The sequence below is a fragment of the Balaenoptera physalus genome, assembly GCF_965194825.1.
Source record: "Balaenoptera physalus genome assembly, chromosome: 11".
Classification (NCBI taxonomy): Eukaryota; Metazoa; Chordata; class Mammalia; order Artiodactyla; family Balaenopteridae; genus Balaenoptera; species Balaenoptera physalus.
Window position 1 is genome coordinate 95402249 of NC_138896.1, and position 19058 is coordinate 95421306.

The following is a 19058-nucleotide window of genomic DNA, read 5'->3' on the forward strand; positions in this document are numbered from 1 at the left end:
ATAAGTAAATTATTTTTATAGAAAAATTTATGTACCTGAAAAAACTATCACATTTTGAAGCAAATTCATTTTTATGAATACATTATATCATTTGCAAATTTCCTCTCCCATTTAGTAGGTTGTCTTTTCATTTTGTCACTGGTTTCCTTTGATATGCAAAAGCTTGTAAGTTTACTTAGGTCCCATTTGTTTAATTTTGCTTTTATCTCCTTTGCTTTGGATGCAAAAGAATATTGCTACAATTTTTGTCAAAGATTGTTCTGCCTATGTTTTCGTTTAGGAATTGTATAGTATCTGGTCTTACATTTAAGTCTTTAATCCATTTGGAGGGTTTTGTGGGTTTTTTTGTATATGGTGTTAGAGAATGTTCTAATTTCACTCTTTTATGTGTAGCTGTCCAGTTTTCCCAGTACCACTTATTGAAGAGACTGTCTTTTCTTCATTGTATATTCTTGCCACCTTTGTTGTAGATTACTTGACCATAAGGATGTGGCTTTATTTCTGGGCTTTCTATCCTATTTAAATGATCTATGTATATGTTTTTGTTCGAGTACCATACTGTTTTGATTACTGTGGCTTTGTAGTATACTCTGAAGTCAGGGAGCATGATTCCTCCAGCTCTGTTCTTCCTTCTCAAGATCATTTCAGCTATTCGAGGTCTTTTGTGTTTCCATACAAATTTTAAAATCATTTATTCTAGTTCTGTGAAAAATGCCCTTGACATTTTGATAGGGATTGCATTGAATCTGTAGATTGCCTTGTGTACCATGGTCATTTTAACAATATTAATTCTCCCAATTCAAGAACACAGTATATCTTTCCATCTGCTTGTATCATCTTCAATTTCTTTCATCAGTGTCTTAGGTTTCTGAGTAAGGTCTTTTACCTCTGCAGGTGGGTTTATTCCTAGGTATTTTATTTTTTTCGATGCTATGGTAAATGGGGTTGTTTCCTTAATTTCTAATTTTGTTAGTTCATTGTTAATGTATAGAAATGTGACAGATTTCTTATATTAATTTTGTATCCTGCAACTCTACTGAATTCATTGCTGAGCTCTCATAGTTTTTGGTGGTGTCTTTAGGATTTCCTATGTATATTATCATGTCATCTGCAAACAGTGACAGTTTTACCTCTTCGTTTCCAATTTGGGTTTCTTTTATTTCTTTTTCTTGTCTTATGGCTGTGGCTACAACTTCTAAAACTATGTTGAATAAAAGTGGTGAGAGTGGATATCCTTGTCTTGTACGTGATCTTAGAGGAAATGCTTTCAGCTTTTCACCACTGAGTATGATTTTAGCTGTGGAATGGTCATATATGGCCTTTATTATGTTGAGGTATGTTCCCTCTATGCCCACTTTCTGGAGAGTTTTATATCCAACACATATAAACAGCTCATACAACTCAACATTAAAAAAAAACCAAACAACCCAATTAAAAAATGGACAGAACAACTGAATAGACACTTTTCCAAAGAGGAACTGCAGATGTTCAGCAGGCACATGAAAAGATGCTCAACATAGTTAATCATCAGGGAAAGGCAAATCAAAACCACAATGAGATATCACCTCACACCCATTAGAATGGCTATCACAACACAAATAAGAGAGGATGTGGAGAAAAGGGAACCCTCATATACTGTTAGTGGGAATGTAAATTGCTGCAGCCACTGTGGAAAACAGTGTTAAGGTTTCTCAAAAAACTAAAATTAGAACTACCATAGGACCCATCTTTCCACTCCTGGGTATACATCCAAAAAAACCCCCAAAAAACACAGTGCACCCCAACTTTCATTACAGCATCATTTACAATTGCCAGGGTATGGAAGCAACCTAAGTATCCATCAACAGATGAATGGATAAAGAAGATGTGGTATTGTATATACAATGGAATATTTCTCAGCCATAAAAAAAATGACATTATGCCATTTGCAGTAGTATGGATGGACTTGGAGGGCATTATGCTAAGTGAAATAAGTCAGACAGAGAATGACAAATACTGTATGATATCACTGATATGTGGAATCTAAAAAATACAACAAACTAGTGAATAAAGCAAAAAAGCAAATGCACAGATACAGAGAACAAACTAATGGTTATCACTGGGGGGGGAAGGGTAATCTAGGGATAGGGGAATAAAAGGGTTATTAAGGGATTACATGAAATCATGTGTGTGAAACTTTTAAAAATTGTAAATTACTCTAGAGTTTAAAGAATCTTTCATTCAATTAAAAAACAATACATTATAAACAACGTTTGGATGTCTATTATCATAATGTTTCAGAAGAAAAGGAAAATCATAAGAGAAAGTAAGGGAAATTTGATATTTTAATCCTTACTCTATTTACGTCAACACTGGAGTGAATAAACATTCTGCCAAAGTGGAAAGTAACGGATGCTCTTATCTTCTGCTTGAGTAAAGCCTAGATTTGTAAATTTTAGTTGACATGGCCGGTCCTTATCCATTTGTTCTTCCTTTATCCCTTCCCTATATATTGCTATTCACCATCTATTAGTGTGATAATTTTGAACATGAAAAGGTAGTTTGACAGGAAAATTAAATGTTAAATTTGTGATACTTAATGAATGACTTAGATGGGGTTGAATGCTTGATATAAAGAATTGATTGAAAGAGTCACCTTTTGAATGAAATGACCTAAATGAGGTTATTCTCATAGCCACTGAAATTCATTAGAGTATACTAGAGTACCTTCCAAGTAAAAATTCCGCTGACCAAAAAAATACGATTTATTGGTTTACCATATAGCATTTATCAACTGTCTTTTATTTTAAATACAACAAGGAAAAACTAAGATTTGTGTGGAGTTATTTGAGAACAGTTTCATAAGGAGGAAATCATTGCCAACAGAAAAATGTATTCAGTTGCTGTTATGTTGACCTTTTACAGTACGTGAACTTAGAATCCCTACAGTACATGAATTTGTTAGTCTTTTGTTTGTTTGTTTGTTTCCAGGTTAACCACGTTCGTCGCAGCTTTCAGCCAAAAGTAAGAAGAGACAGTAGGATTTTCATTCTTTCTGGGTTGCTTCCTTCCTGAAGAACAATGGGGATGCTGTTAAGTGGAAGAGGATTAATCACATCTCTAATTTTCTTCCTGTTAAAATTCTCAACAGCTGTTGATATACCACTTTCAGGTAAAGTGACAACATTCAATACCTACTTATAAAAGTCCATATTTGCATTTTGATTTTTAAGTAGAATAATTATATGTTGAGGATGTGATTTTTCTACCATATTTCTATAGATTTTACAGCAATCTATCATCAGAATTCATGTTCTTTTAAATTTTTCAGAAGACTTATATTTGGCCGCCTGCTATAATTAATTATTTTGCAGCTTTTTGCCTCTTAGGCAAACTTGGCACATAACAAGAAATATAACCTATAGATCAGGTGCTATTTCACCACGTAAGATAATCTGCAATATTAGCAACAGCTATTACTTTTATGTATCAGATTAGTTTATTTTAGGGAGAATTGTGACTCAGAAGTTACTGGCATTCGACCAATCAGGCCAAAAAGGAACCGATTTAACTTTGTATTGTTTTTCAAAATGATTATATATTTAAGAGTGGTACACTATTGATACTATGTATAAAATAGATAACTAGTGAGAACCTACTATATAGCACAGGAAACTCTACTCAGTGCTCTGAGGTGACCTAAATGGGAAGGAAATCCAAAAAAGAGGGGATATATGTATATGTAATAGCTGATTCACTTTGCTGTACAGTAGAAACTAACAAAACATTGTAAAGCAACTATACTCCAATAAAATTTTTTTAAAAATTATATATTTAAGAATGAAAACAATTAGGACAATATTAAAAAGCCGTTTTCATAGTACACAACTAAAAGTGTAAAATGATACCACCTCTGCAAATTTAGAGCATTCTATAGGGTGAATTCATATCAAAATGTTAGTCGTGATATATCTTAACATATATTGGTAAAATGGATGTAACTCTTTATCATAAATCAGTTTCAACAAGTTATAGTAATTAGAAGTTCAAAAAACAGTGCACCTGCAAACACAATTTATGTAATAGTGTATTAACTATTTAATGTACAGGTTTGGGGAATTTCTCTTGTTTATAAGCACATAAGATTTAAAAAAAGACCGTTGAGAGATTACTTAGGTATTTTTATCCATACAGTTCAAGTATTAACCCCTACTATTTCTTCCATACCTAATTAGGAGAGTTAAAATGTAAGATATAAGAATGTTTATTAGAACCTTAGCATTGGAAATGATCTGTGCAGATCATCTAAATTTCAAAGGACTAGTCTTGACTTCAGAAAGTTGAAGAAATGTTAGAGAGGTGCTAACGCAACTGAAACTTTTCTTCAGAAGTACTTGGACAGTCTGAGTGTGACTAGAAAAGGAAATAATTCTCTGAGTGTATAATATGTTCCAAAACCATTTCCTAAGGGCTGCCTTAAATACTTGATGTAGCAATTTCACATGACACACTTTGGGTGGCCCTGCATTTGTATTTCATCCCCAAGGTAAGAATCTTTTCTCTACTATCCTCAAGTCTCTGTGTCAATATTCACCCTTTTAAGGAATTTCACTTACATGTTCTCAGATGTACAGATTTAAAGTTCTGCTTTAGTCAAGGTGAAATCTGTTAGCCTACACACCACATATACTGGCCTATTTGTACAAACACTGGTCAAGAGCCTGAAATAATTCATCTTAAGTACATTCTTTGGGCTTTGAGTATGCGGTGCCAAATTAAGAGCACAGTTCTTGGCAATCCTCGTGGAAAAAGGGGTTAACAATTTTACATTTTCTTCCCAGTAGCACCAAAGATGCACTGGGATTCCTGATTCAGATTCCTGACCATAGAATATACATTCTGATCATAGCATATACATTTTCCCTCCATCTTTTCTCATTTAGTTCACCAGTGGTGATTGGAAATTTTGTATTAGTACATAAGACACATTTTTATTCTGGTTGTCTCAGTTACTTGTGCATTTTCACACTCTAATGTCGTTAGACAACAATTGTTATAAAATATTAATGACATGTTTTCAGAACATCTGAATACTACCCATTTATTTCAGTACTCTAGAGCTCTCACTACCAAATGCAAGTAAGGCAGGTATTCAATTTGAATGTCAATGAGTCTGGTGTCTCTGTAATTGGCCTAATTATGGAGGAAAGGATTTATAATGTAGAATACATATTCTTATAAACACCCAAAGGTTATTAGCTCCACTCCCTGAATAATTAGTTATGGCTGAGACTTTACAACCTTAGCAAATTTAAGAAAGAATAATGTTCTAATAAACAAGTTGTTCACAAGTTATTAGCTGATATCTTAGGGACTGTTGCTATTGTGCATCAACCCTCACCATTTATAACTGTAATAACATTTAAATAGTATGAATTTGCAGTAAGTTCAAGATCTGCTCTACTGAGAAAGAGCGGTAATCAGAAACAAGGTAAATGTCAATGAAGATATGAATGTTTTTTGCACGTTATTAAAATGTTTCTGAATATGAAGCCCGCACTTGCATTGTCACTAAACTAGTAAAATTCAATTATCAGATTCGTTAGGCAAAAGTAAAGAAAACTGAAGTTTAAAATGGGAAATGGTTGTTGAGTTATTATTCTAGGCTGGCCATCAGTACTCAAAATGTGATTCATGGACCCCTCAGGGTCACAGAGATTTGTTCAGGCAGTGCATGCAATCAAATGTTTCATAATAATACTAAAATGTCATTTTTCCTTTTCCATCATGTTGACATTTGCACTGATGTCACAAAAGCAGTGGTGCTAAAACTGCAGTTGCCCAGCACACATTAAGGCATTGACACCAAACTTATGGGTTTCCTCAGGACCGTATACTCACACTAAAACAACAAAACATCAAAAAACATGAACCAAAGTTTTGCTTAAGATTGTCCTTGTTGAAACAGTTAAACATTATTGATTTTCTTAAATCTTCATCCTTGAGTACATTCTTTTTAATATTCTGTGGGATGAACTGAGAAATATACATAAAATAATTCTGCTGTGTAACAGAGTACTATGACAGTCTCTGTTCCTTGATTGTGTCATTATATGAGTGCCAAGCCAATTTTTACTTAAAAGTACAACTGACAGACAAACTTTGATTACTTTGATGGATATTTTCCCCAAAACGAACCAAGTGAGCCTGTCACTTCAAGAGGAACAACTGATAATATATGTTGTCAATGATAAAATTTGGGTGTTGAAGCAAAAATTAGAATTGTGGAAAACTTGTATCCTCCACTGTGAGAGTGACAGCTTCCCCACATTTAAGGCTTTTCTTAGATCAGTGATGATATTAACAAATGTGAATTTTTAATATTGTATAGTGATGTGTGTCAGTATTTGGAAGATCTGCATAACTCAGTGAACCAATATTTTTTTCCAGATGAATATTGTATGATGTTACAAAATCATGCATGAATTAAAAAGCACCCATGGATAAAACACTTTAATGATAGAATATGAAAATTTATCCATATGGTTTCAGATTCCATATTGCAGTAAACCTTTAAGAAACTGCCACTTGGTGAGTTTTGGTGTACTATCCAAAAACAATGCCCGCAATAATCAGAAAGGACTATAAAATATGTCGCCCTTTTTCAAGTACACATCTATATAAGGTTGGATTTTCTTCAAGTACACATCTATATAAGGTTGGATTTTCTTCAAGTACACATCTATATAAGGTTGGATTTTCTTCATTTATTTCAACAAAACAACTTACAGCAACATGTGGAATACCAAAGTAGATATGAGAATCCAGCTGCCATCTATTAAAATATTAAAGATTTGCAATAATGTAAAACAATGCCACTTTTCTCATTATATTTAGTATTTTTGATAAAATATTTATTTTAACAAATGATAGTATTAAATGAATTAATAAATATTTAGAAGATTTCTCAGTTTTAATTTCTAACATGGTAAATATTATTAAATATAACCTACGTTTACAAAAGCACTTTGGGATTTCCTATAATTTTAAGAATGTAAAGGGATTCAGTGACCAAAAAGTCTACTTACCTGGCTTGAATCTCTAATTTTACAAATGAGAAAACATAGTGGTTCAGGGCCTGGCTCAATGTCGCAGGGTTTTAGGGTCTATTTGTAACTCCACTGTGGAATATTACCTATGTGAATCACAGTCAGGGCCTTTCTGCAAATTGCTTTTCTCAAAGTATGTTTGCCAGAATCAGATTCCTGCTACTGAACCATTTATATTTCCTTGTGAATTCAATCCTGTCCCCTGACAGAGGTTGTTAGAACTGTACTAAAATTGTAATGTCTTAATTTGAAAACTATTGAGTGTTCCGTGACAGTAGATCTTAACATAGATCATGATCTGTGTCCTATTTTAAAACTTAATCCAAGTTTGTATCTTCAGCATTAGTACATTTATTTTGTAATCATAATTCTCGGCAATGCCATCCAGCTGCTTGAATTGGTGAGAGACAAAGTCACCCCCTACTTTGTAAAATTGTCTGGAAGGTACTTAACTTGTCAAACACTACAAATGTTTATCACAAGATGAGGGACTATTTGAATATGTGGAATCCTTTTAAAAGAAACCATCATTTATTAGCTATTATTTTTATCCTAATGATTATTAAATTCTATAAGGGGGAAAAGTACCCTCAAGCTTCCAAGTGGGAAAAAGATATTTAAAAATGTGTGTAAATGGGAAGTTACAAATAATAAGCAAGCTCAGGGAAAAATATAACAAAAGCAATAAATAGAAATAAAAATAAAGAGGAGAAGGGTTTTTGTTTTGTTTTTTTTTGCTAATAATTAATGAAGTATCTTATTGTTTTAAAATGCTATTCTTGAGACTTCCCTGGTGGCACAGTGGTTAAGAATCCGCCTGCCAACGCAGGGGACACGGGTTTGAGCCCTGGTCCAGGGAGAATCCTACATGCCGTGGAGCAACTAAGCCCGTGAGCCACAACTACTGAGCCTGCGCTCTAGAGCCCACAAGCCACAACTCCTGAGCCCGTGTGCCACAACTACTGAAGCCTGCACACCTAGAGCCTGTGCTCCACAACAAGAGAAGCCACCGCAATGAGAAGCCCACACACCACAACAACGAATAGCCCCTGCTCACCACAACTAGAGAAAGCCCGCGCACAGCAACGAAGACCCAACGCAGCCAAAAATAAATAAATAAATAAGTTTATAAAATGCTATTGTTCGTTGGTGGCAAGGATGTGGGAAACCACTGTACTCATGTTTGTGGTAAATAGCCCCTTGTGAAATATTAACATTTATCCGTAGTCATTACCATTTGTGTCCATGCATGGAAATTTATCATGTCACTAATTCAATAAAGGAAAAATCTGTATGTTTGAGGCTGCTTATTGAATGAAAAAAATCTAATGTCCAAAAATAGAATTATTAAATAAATTATCAAATATCAATGGAAGAAATCATACAGAAGTAGTAAATTAATTATAATGTCTTACAAAACTGTAAAGAAAAAAACAGAATTGTCAATGACCGAACCAAGTAAAACTGTATAAACACATCAACGTTCATGAAATGCCAATAATTTAAACATAGATGTTTTAAAGTTGTTACACTGTTACATTATTCTGGCATTAAATAAATTATATGACAACATGAATTGATGGCAGTGAAGTATATTCCCTACAGCTAAATACATTTTGCAAAGAGGAAGTGAGATTTGTTCTATAATTTTCATTCTTTTATAATCCTTGTACTTACCAATATAGAAAGCGTGTTTATTTCAAAGTATTTCTGTTGTAGCTAAACTAACTTCACCCAATTTTTGGAGAGCATGTTATTTAAATACATATTTTAATATTTAGTTCAACAGGTTCCAACAATCATAAAACAGTCAAAAGTACAAGTTGCCTTTCCTTTTGATGAGTATTTTCAAATTGAATGTGAAGCTAAGGGAAATCCAGAACCAACGTGAGTATTTCCTTCAAACTAAATAATTATTTAAATGTATACAATCCTTTATATTAATTTTTACTCTAATCAGTATAAGCTTATTGGACTATAAATCTACATATGATTGAAAGTAAAGATTTCCAAATGAATGATAGCCATGTCTATAAAAATAAAGTTTGTTATTTTACATATGTTCTTTTGCCAGTTAACATTACTTTTATCATAAAATGTCTTACATTAAATACTTAGCATAGGCTTTGGCGTTGTGGAAATATTAAACAATTCTTTACCTTATGAGTGAACAAGATAGCTAGAAAACAAGATACTTTATTCTGATTAGTGCAAGGTAGCATTTATTAAGCCAAAGTTAATATATTTATAAATGATATTCTGTACATATTTATTATTGCATGTCTTTTAATGTAACCATATTGTATTCAGTGAATAGGTTGTTACTTGATATATTTTAAGTTGTCATAGAAATGTCGACTCATCCTAGATGGCAGAATACAAATGACATGGGATATTACTATCTAGTATTCTATTATTAATGAAACAATTATTACTGTAGGTAACTGTAATCACTGATGAAGTTTTTTCTAAGTACCTCCCAGTTTGGAGAGAAAGAAATGTGTGTGTATTGAGATTGAGGAGGGAAAAGATGTGGGGAGAATTCAAGATTTTAAAGTTCTACGAACGTATGGATACCAAGGGGGGAAGGCGGGGGAGGTGGGATGAATTGGGATATTGGGATTGACATATATACAGTATTGATACTATGTATAAAATAGATAACTTATGAGAGCCTACTGTGTAGCACAGGGAACTCTACTCAATGCTCTATGGTGATCTAAATGAGAAGGAAATCCAGAAAAGAGAGGATATATGTATACGTATAGCTGATTCACTTAGCTGTACAGTTGAAACTAATACAACATTGTAAAGCAACTATAGTCCAATAAAAGTTAAAAAAAAAAAATTTTAAAGTTCTAAATGATTCTGGGAAGCAAACCTACATACCTTTATTGATTTACCTGATCATTTTATATCCATTAAGAATGAAAGAATGGAAATTGATTATTTAAAATTGTAATGTGAATAACATTTTTATTGCCTGATAATTGGATATTTTAAAAATTATTAGTGAATCATTAACATGTTAAATTGTCATTATTCACCGGCCAAAAACAAGATTTTACAAATATGAATTAAGCAGTCTATCATTATTCTTTTTTTAAGGTGTAATTAAATGCCTATACAAAACAGAAAATATTAGAAAACAAGAAAGAAAAAAATATCCCATCACAATAGTAAAGGGAGCAAATCCAGCAATTTCAATAGTTAGTAACAGCAATATCAACAAAACTGATATCAAAAACTACGTAACATGAACTGTTTAGCATCTACATTGCAGAGTAGGATAAAAGAAAACTTGGAAGAATGGAAAGATATAACATGTCACCAATTGGAAATGTTTAATTTTGAGTATGTGGAGTTATCCTGGTCAGTGTATTGGAATTTTAAAGAACAGATTCTATGTGTTCTTTTGTAAGTAAAAGCAATAAAATATAAAACATATAGAGAGAAAAGAAGTGAAAGTTGTTGTCAGGAGAGAGACATGCTCCGAAGAAAAATATGTGTCTCATGAAATTTTGTTATTCTTTTTGAAAGATTATCAGATTATGTAATACTGTGTTGTCCTGAAGCAAATCTAAATTTGCATGGGTAATTCATATATAAAATACTAAGTAAAATCTAACTGGGGAGTCATTATATATCTGTTGGATTGATAAAGATTTAAAAAAAGGCTTTTTACAGCCTTGTCCATAGAACTGACTCTGTTATGTATGGGGGTAGGAATTTAATTGTGTATGTTTTTTCTGGAATACAATTCTGCAATGTTTATCAAAAGTGATAAAATATTTCTTATGTTATTGGTTTATCAGTCTCATTTTTAAGGAATTAACCTAATGAAATATTTGGATAAGTACCCCCAAAAATAAATATGTAGGGTTTTTTGTAACAGTATTGTTCATAAAAGGGAAAAATGGAAATGGTTAAGTAAGTTAAATAGTAACTGTAAGACAGAAGGTAATAAAATCTGTCTTTAGTAACATTGTAATAATTGGAAAAACTCACACGGAAAAATTATACATCCATTGTGGTCTCAAATATGTTACAGCTATGTCCAAAAATATTGATGATATATGACCAAATTTAATAGCACTTGCTTGTGTGTTTTTGAATTTTGAGTGAGCTCTTCACACGCACGCGCACACACACACACACACACACAGAGACATATTGTATATTTATATTTTTTAGTCTCCAAATATTGCAGTCTCTAAAATACTAGTAAAGATCCTGCATTATCTTTCTAATTGGAAAAGTTTTAAAATATAATTTTAAAAAAGAACAGAACAAAACCTATTTTCACTTTTTTTTCCTCTCAATTATCCCAGCTTTTTCATGGCTTGTTTCTCAGTCAATTCTGGCTGCTGTAATAAAAATATCACAGATTGAGTGGCTTAAACAATAAACATATTTCTCACAGGTCTGGAGGTGAGAATACCAAGATCAAGTCACTGGCAGATACAGTGTGTGGTGATGACCTGCTTCCTGGTCACAGACAGCGGTCTTTCCCCTGTAACCTCACACGATGGAAGGGAGCAAGAATGCTCTCTGGGGTCTCTGTTACAAGGACATCAATCCCATGTGTGAGGACTCCACCCTCATGACCTAATCACCTCTCCAAGGCCCTGCCTTCAAATACTATTACAATGGGAATTAGGCTTCAACATACGAATTTTAGGGGGACATAAACATTCAGTCCATAGCAGTTTGTAAGACTTCTCAGATTCTTCAGAGACCCTCTTTTGTATTCTATTATACTCAATTAAATATGTAAATATATACTTTTTTTTTTTTTTACTATAAAATATCTCAGTTTCCTCATTTCTGTACATTTGTTTATAAGTAAGAAATACGATTTTTCAGGATTACTAACTTTAGTTTTATCTTACAGATTTTCGTGGAGTAAGGACGACAAGCCTTTTGATCTCTCTGACCCTCGGATAATTGTATCCAACAACTCGGGAACATTCAGGATCCCGAATGAGGGGCACATATCTCACTTTCAAGGGAAATACCGCTGCTTTGCTTCTAATAAACTGGGAATTGCTATGTCAGAAGAAATGGAATTTATAGTTCCAAGTAAGTATTACAATGGAGATTTCATTTAATGTTTTAATGAAGTTTAGCAGGCGTTATACTGGGCTGCAGTGAAATAATAGATTATTCATTTAATCAGCTTATATAGGCCTTATATTTTATTTATAAGGGAAATTGTCTTCCAGATCTTGATACTTCGAAGTGGATGACCTTGAAAGCAACCTAATTTTGCTGTGTTTCAGTAATAATATATGTAACATGGGAAAAAAAGAGTATTTGTTTTGCCTCATAGGATAAAGTTAAATATATTAGTTAGATTTGGCTAAATTATATTGCAGTCACAAGTAATCCCCAAGCCCTCGTGTTAACACAAGGTTATTCCTGGATGATGTAGTTTGCTGTGGGTCTGGCAGCTCTTCAGGGCAGCTGTTCTCCTTGCAGCCACTGGGCGATCCAAGCTAATGGAGATAGCCATCATCCTGTGTCAGCACCATGTGAAACTTGTGCCATCTAGGTCAACGAGTGGGGGACAGAGAACATTGCTTCCAACAAGAAGTTACACAGGCAGCTTCTACTCACAGTTTATTAGGTGGGGGCAAAGCAAATGGCATGGGCCCACTTAAGTTCAGTATTGTGGGTGTCCCCTAGGAGAGGAGAACCAGTGATTAGTATACAGTAGTAATATTTTCCATAAATCATAATCATGGAAAACTGCAAGCTCCTTTACTCTTAAGAGTGTTATTTATCAATAACTATCCCAAAGAGTAAGCGACTTCTTCATTATCAGATCTGGCCTCTGCAGCGTGGGATCTCTGATGACTGACTTCCAAGTGTGGTCATTTATTTTCCCAGATTTTAAGGTATCCAACACTACTTGATTCTAACCAAAGGGTTTTCAGGAAAAAATCTTAGGTATAAAACTGTCAAGCGTTGCTATTTGGCAATTTCTTCTTACAGAGTTCTGGACACTGAAGAGACTCAAAGTCGTAGACCTTCCAGGATATGGACAGTTGATGCTGGGGGAGCAGAATGTACACAAACCTTGGAAAAACAAATAATGAAAAACTTGTGTGCATTATCCTCAAAGTTGGGACAGGGAACTGGGTTTAAATTTTTTTAAGTTTTTTATATTTTTCTAGAGGAGAGAATATAGCTCAAATTTAGACTCTGACAAGTAAAATATGCATCTTAAAATTTATAGAATAATTACATTAAATGTACAGAACAAATGTGAATGATTATCAAACTATGTGGTATGAGGAAGAATAAGACAAGAAAGGAGAGAAAAAGAAAGAAAAACTATAGAAATAAATCTAAATATATCACTAATTAAAGGTGAAAGTAAACAGACTAAATGCTCCAAAATTTTTTAAAAGCTATAAGCTATTTACCATATAACACATTAAATCACAAGAAAATAGAATTGTTGAAACTAAAAGGATGGAAAAGATGTCCCATCTTTTGAAAACATAAATAGATATCTTGAATAAATATCTTGACTAGGTAAATACTATTCAAAAGAAAAGTAGGTATGGCTATATTCATATCAGTCAAAATAGACTATTTTATAAAGGCTTCCTGGAGATTAATGTACTAGGCACATATAATACGAAAATGTTTGAAGCAGAAAAAGGAACTACAAGGGAAAAGAGAAATACATCTACCATAGTAATGAGAGATGCTAACATATCTGTTTCATTATTCGGTAGCTCAAGCAGAGGAAACATTAGAAAGCCCATAGAAGAGTTAAAGGACCCATTTACAAGCTCTAGCTAATGAACATGTATAGAACATTATACCTAAAACTGCAGAATGTTTTTCAATATTTGATGGTATATTAGCTATGAAGTAAATACGACCAAAATACAATGGAGAAATCAGTATTAAAAAGAAAATTAGAAAAAGTCTTATATCTTTCAAAATTAAAACATGTCTAACTCAAAGGCCAAATAAGAAATGGCAAAGGAAAATAGAATGTATTTTGAAGTGATGATAGTAGAAATTATGCTTAACAAGACAGACTTGAGGCAGCTAAAGTATTATGAGGAGAGAGTTTTTTTCATCTTCAGAATACTTTAGAAAAGAAGAAAGGATGGAAATTAATGATCTTAGCTCATTCATTTTCATCTTAAAATTGTTATAAGCTATCTTTAGATAACAGGTTAAATTTCAAAACAGAGCAAAGGGGAACAGTAGTATAGAAGCAGAAAATAAATCCAAGAAGGAAGTGTGAAAAGTACACATATTTATTGAAAAACATTTTTAAAAGATCTAGATGTGGGAAAAAAATACCATTTTCACTGATCTGAAGACTCAGTAAAGCTAAAAGGTTAATTCTTCTTGATTTGATGTATAGAATAATCAAAGTCAAAACTCTATTTGGTTTTTGTTTGTCTGTTTGTGAAATGTGACCAGTTGGATTCCCAAATGTATTTGAGGAACACAGTGCAAGGTTTGGTAGAAACTTGCAGAATATGTCAGGAGGAGTTGGTCTTATCAGATAACAAGACTCAATGTAAAACGCCAGTAATGAAGCCTATGGTTTTGCACAGCGTTAGACAAATGGGCCAGTGGAACAGCATGGAGGACCCATAAACCAGCCCTCATATATGTGAAAGTAGTGTGGAAGAGCTGGCATGGGCTTGCTTTCTTCCTTCCTTCCTCCCTTCCCTTCCCTCCTCTTCCCTTCCCTCCTCTTCCCTTCCCTCCTCTTCCCTTCCCTCCTCTTCCCTTCCCTCCTCTTCCCTTCCCTCCTCTTCCCTTCCCTCCCCTTCCCTTCCCTTCTTTTCTTTTTCTTTTCTTTCCCTCCCTCCTTCCTTTCCTTCCTTCCTTCCTTCCTTCCTTCCTTCCTTCCTTCCTTCCTTCCTCCCTCCCTCCCTCCCTCCCTCCCTCCCTCCGTCCCTCCCTCCCTCCCTCCCTCCCTCCGTCCCTCCCTCCCTCCCTCCCTTCCCTCCCTCCCCTCCCTCCCCTCCCTCCCCCCCCTCCCCCTAAATTGTATGGAACAACTGATTATCCACATAGAGACACACTTATTTCAAGTCCTAGGTCACATCATATAAAAAATACATTCCAAGTGGATTAAAGGCTTAACTTTGCAAGGAAAAAATTTTTTTTAACTTAGAAAGTGATTCGGACAATGTATTGATGACATCAGGGTAGAGAAAGATTTCTTAAACAAGACAAATTAAATCTCCATTAAGGATAATTTGACTACATTTGATTTTTAGATTCCCTTTCATCAAAAGACCCCAGGAAGAAAGGGAAAAGGTAAGCCACAACCCAGAAAAAAAATCATTGCCAATGAATATAACTAAAGATCATACTAATGTATTTGTAAATAATTTTACCATCCTTTAAGAAAAAAACAAAAAGTGGTAAAAGACATGAACTTGCACCTCAGACTGGTATGACGAATAAAAATATGAAAATGCTTTTAATATCATTAGTAATCAGAAATAGATCTACTGTAACTCAAATAATAAAAGCATTTGATCCCACAAAATTGGGAAATATAACAAAGTCTGAGAGTAACAATTTTAGGTGGGAATGTGCAGCTACCAAAACACGTATCCACCACTGATGAGAATAGTTTACTGCTTGGACTGTGGAGAATATTTGTCACTGCCTCCTTAATTAAAGATGTTCTCACCTATGACCCAGAAATTCCATTTGTTTGCTCATGTGCATATGCCCCTTACGCACGTGCACCAGGAATAGCTGTGGTAGCATTTTTGTATTTTTAAAATATACTGGAAAAAACTTAAGTTCATTCGTGATAGAATGAAACAATTGTGGTATATTCATACAAAAGTTACTACTCAGCAGTGAAAATTGATGAACATTAAGAATATGTTGAACAATAAAAGTAAATCTTAGGAAAAAAGGGTGATTTTATTTATTTAAGGTCAGTATATGTAAAAATTAATAGCATATTGTTTAGGAGTATCATTTCCTGTGGTAAAATTATAATGCAAAGCAAGAAAATGATGAAAACAAAATTTAGGATGGTAGTTACCTCTGATGGAATGGGGAAGGGGTAGGATCTGCACCAAACAGAAAGATAATGGTGATTTTATGTTTTTCTTATGATGGGTGGTAGGTAGAGTGTTGTATTTCTTTTTTTTTTATGCTTTACATTTATTTTATAAATGGTCTTTTAATATATATAAAATTAATAAGTATGTAGCATACTGATTTGTCTTAATTAGATATCCTGGGTTATTAAGTGTGATATTATAGAATAATAATGGACAGAGCAGTGGCATACTGTGTTGAAAATTGGCCTCTGGAGTTTGGGTTTGAAATGATACTCAGTAGGAAATGTTCATGAATTCTGGGTCAGAAAACTGTGGTTGAGAATCATAAAATCATATAACGATAAAGCTATACTTACAGTCTATACTATATAACTATACTATAGTCTATAACATAGAGCTGTAACTATATAGTGTATATCTAACTGACTGAAGTAAGATGGGAGAGAGGGAGAGAAAGGGAGATGTTAAAAATCTGTTGTAGAAGACAAGGCACGAGGGTGACCCCTAACCTGAATTCTAGTGGTTGCTATGGAGACACAAAGGAAAAAGGCGGTTGCTAGATCTATTGCAGAGAAAGAAATGGCACATTTTAGCATAAGATTCTACAATGAGGATTTAAAAAAATGTTTTCTCTCATTATCTAAGCAGACCAAGTGAAGACATGAACAATGTAAGGATAATTCTGGCCAGAATCTGCTAGTATTGTACTTAAGAGATGAGAGTTGAATCTGAGCTATGTAGTGGGTAATTGCTCCATCTTTTCTGCTGCTGTAGAAAAGAGCAAAATAAATTAGGTTTCTTATGCATCATTTCCAGCCCCTCCTGAAATTACTTCATCATCTAACAGCTTTCTGTAATCATTTACATGTTGAATAGGACTGCCACCCCAATTCTTAGGAGTTTATAAATCAGAGACCATTTAAAGCTTCCTACCACCTTTATCAATTGATTCTTCTCTTAAGCTGTAAAGAATTGTTTCTTCTTTTATATTAAACTTCGTAATTTGAGTTTTAGAGTTTGTATCTCTCATTTCTTAAACTTTTCTTTAGACCAACCTTAAAGGCTTGATCCACCTAAGTTTGAACACAAGTACAGTAGCTAAAAATGTGGTTATTACTCCCTACAAACAGACCTTTATACACAATGTTTACTTTTCTGCTTTTAACAAAATTGCAGTTGAGTTTGCTGGAAAAAGAAAGAGTAAAAGAAAAACAACCAACCAAACACAACGTGCTATTTTCAAACATGGGGAAAAATCATTTAACTAAATGGATTTTCCAAGCTATGGCATGGAGAGTTAGTGAATTATTCAGCAGATCTTTATTAAGCTCCCTTCATGTGGCAGACACTCTTCTAGTAATTTGAGATATAGCAGTGAACAAAAGAAAGACTGTACCAAGAAACTTAAATCCTGTGGGTGTGGTGAGTGGGTCTGGGGAGAAGGTGAGCTGTATTCTTGCCTTCATTATGACAGACGTCACTGGAGTTAAAATGATGCTATAAAGAATTGTTCTGGCTGTTCAGTACTATCCATCGTTCAGGGCACAGATCAGCCTTCTCCATTTAGCATTCTTAGTCCATCTTAGCCTGTACTAATTTTCCTTACCTTGGATTCTTTAAATAATTTTTGAAGTATTATTTACACATCATAAATTTTATGTGTTTAGGTATACAGTGATTTTTTTTCATAAAAATTTTTAGTATAACTATCATTAAAAGCCGGTATTAGAACATTTCCACCATCCCCAAAAGATTCCTTGTGCCCATTTGTAGGTGCTCTCTCTCCCCACCCCCAGCCCCAGGCAATCACCAGTCTGACTCTTGCCTCTATGAATGTTTTTTCTGAACATTTCATGTAAATGGAATCATACAATATATGATCTTTTGCATCTAGCTTCTTCCACTTAGCCTGTTCTTCGTGATTTGTTCATGTTCTAGGATAAATCAGTAGTGTGTTCATTTTTATGGCTGAATAATATTCCATGATACAGATATACCACATTTTGTTTATCCATTCACCAGCTGATATCCATTTGGATTGTTTCTAACTTTTGACTATTACAAGAAGAAACGTTAGCAATAATTAGTAATGTTAGGAATATCCACGTGTAAATTCTATGGCATTTTAAAAGCATTATTTACTGTTTGGGGGAGTGTTTTGACTGTCATATGATTAATCAGGATGCTTAAAAGTGAGAAAGATAGCATCCTGTCTTATTCTTCCTCCTCTACATTGTCTTGATGCTGCATGAATGCATATTATCGGTGATTGACTTATTAGTTCATCGACTAAAGAATAAAAGAATGAATAAAAGTAATAATGCAATATCTACACACTATTAAAGTAATGTAAGAAATGGCAGGCTTTTAGGGATGAAATCATCTGAATACTGTTTTAATGGAAACCAACTTGAATTTTTAATGTGCTGGGTTTCTACATTTGTACAGCTTCCTCAGATTCCTCAGGTCAATTTCCTTAAGACATATCTTGGCTATTTACTGCTCTGATTTGGGAGGGCTAGCAAAAGCAGGGGTCCAGTAGCATATGTTAACTTCTTCTACTAATATATGCAAACCAACCAAAGAAGATCAATTTGTTCAGTTGAGAGTGCAACTTAGAGTTTTAAAGGTTTAATTAAGGCCCAGGATTTTGCTGTCATCCGTCAGAGTATGTGAATGACTAGAATGAAATGGGCTGAATTGGTTGTCCTTCCTTAGTGTGAGTTCATAGACTGAAAGGCAATGTTATTTCTCTGTACTTCTAAGTGGGTTAATGGAGTACACCACAGGAAATGGGAATCAATTAAATCTCTTTGCAGACAGAAACTGGAGTTAAGGGTGATACAGCATGTGAGCTCAGTAGCATGCATTCATGATAATGGTGCCAGACTGT

The 19058-nt window shown here is 33.9% G+C and overlaps 1 protein-coding gene across 13 annotated transcripts in view; it reads left to right on the top strand.

Moving 5' to 3' along the window:
- The window catches only part of CHL1 (cell adhesion molecule L1 like), a 199743-nt gene that overhangs the window by 111213 nt on the left and 69472 nt on the right, over window positions 1-19058 (top strand). For all 13 annotated transcript variants that reach the window (XR_014250530.1, XM_082412116.1, XM_082412112.1 and 10 more), the window contains 3 exons: window positions 2971-3151; window positions 8870-8975; window positions 11983-12170. Coding sequence is in view for 12 of the 13 variants with exons in the window: in XM_082412116.1 (XP_082268242.1) it covers window positions 3061-3151; window positions 8870-8975; window positions 11983-12170 (385 nt within the window). In the remaining variant the exon portion in view is untranslated. The remainder of the gene's footprint in view (window positions 1-2970; window positions 3152-8869; window positions 8976-11982; window positions 12171-19058) is intronic.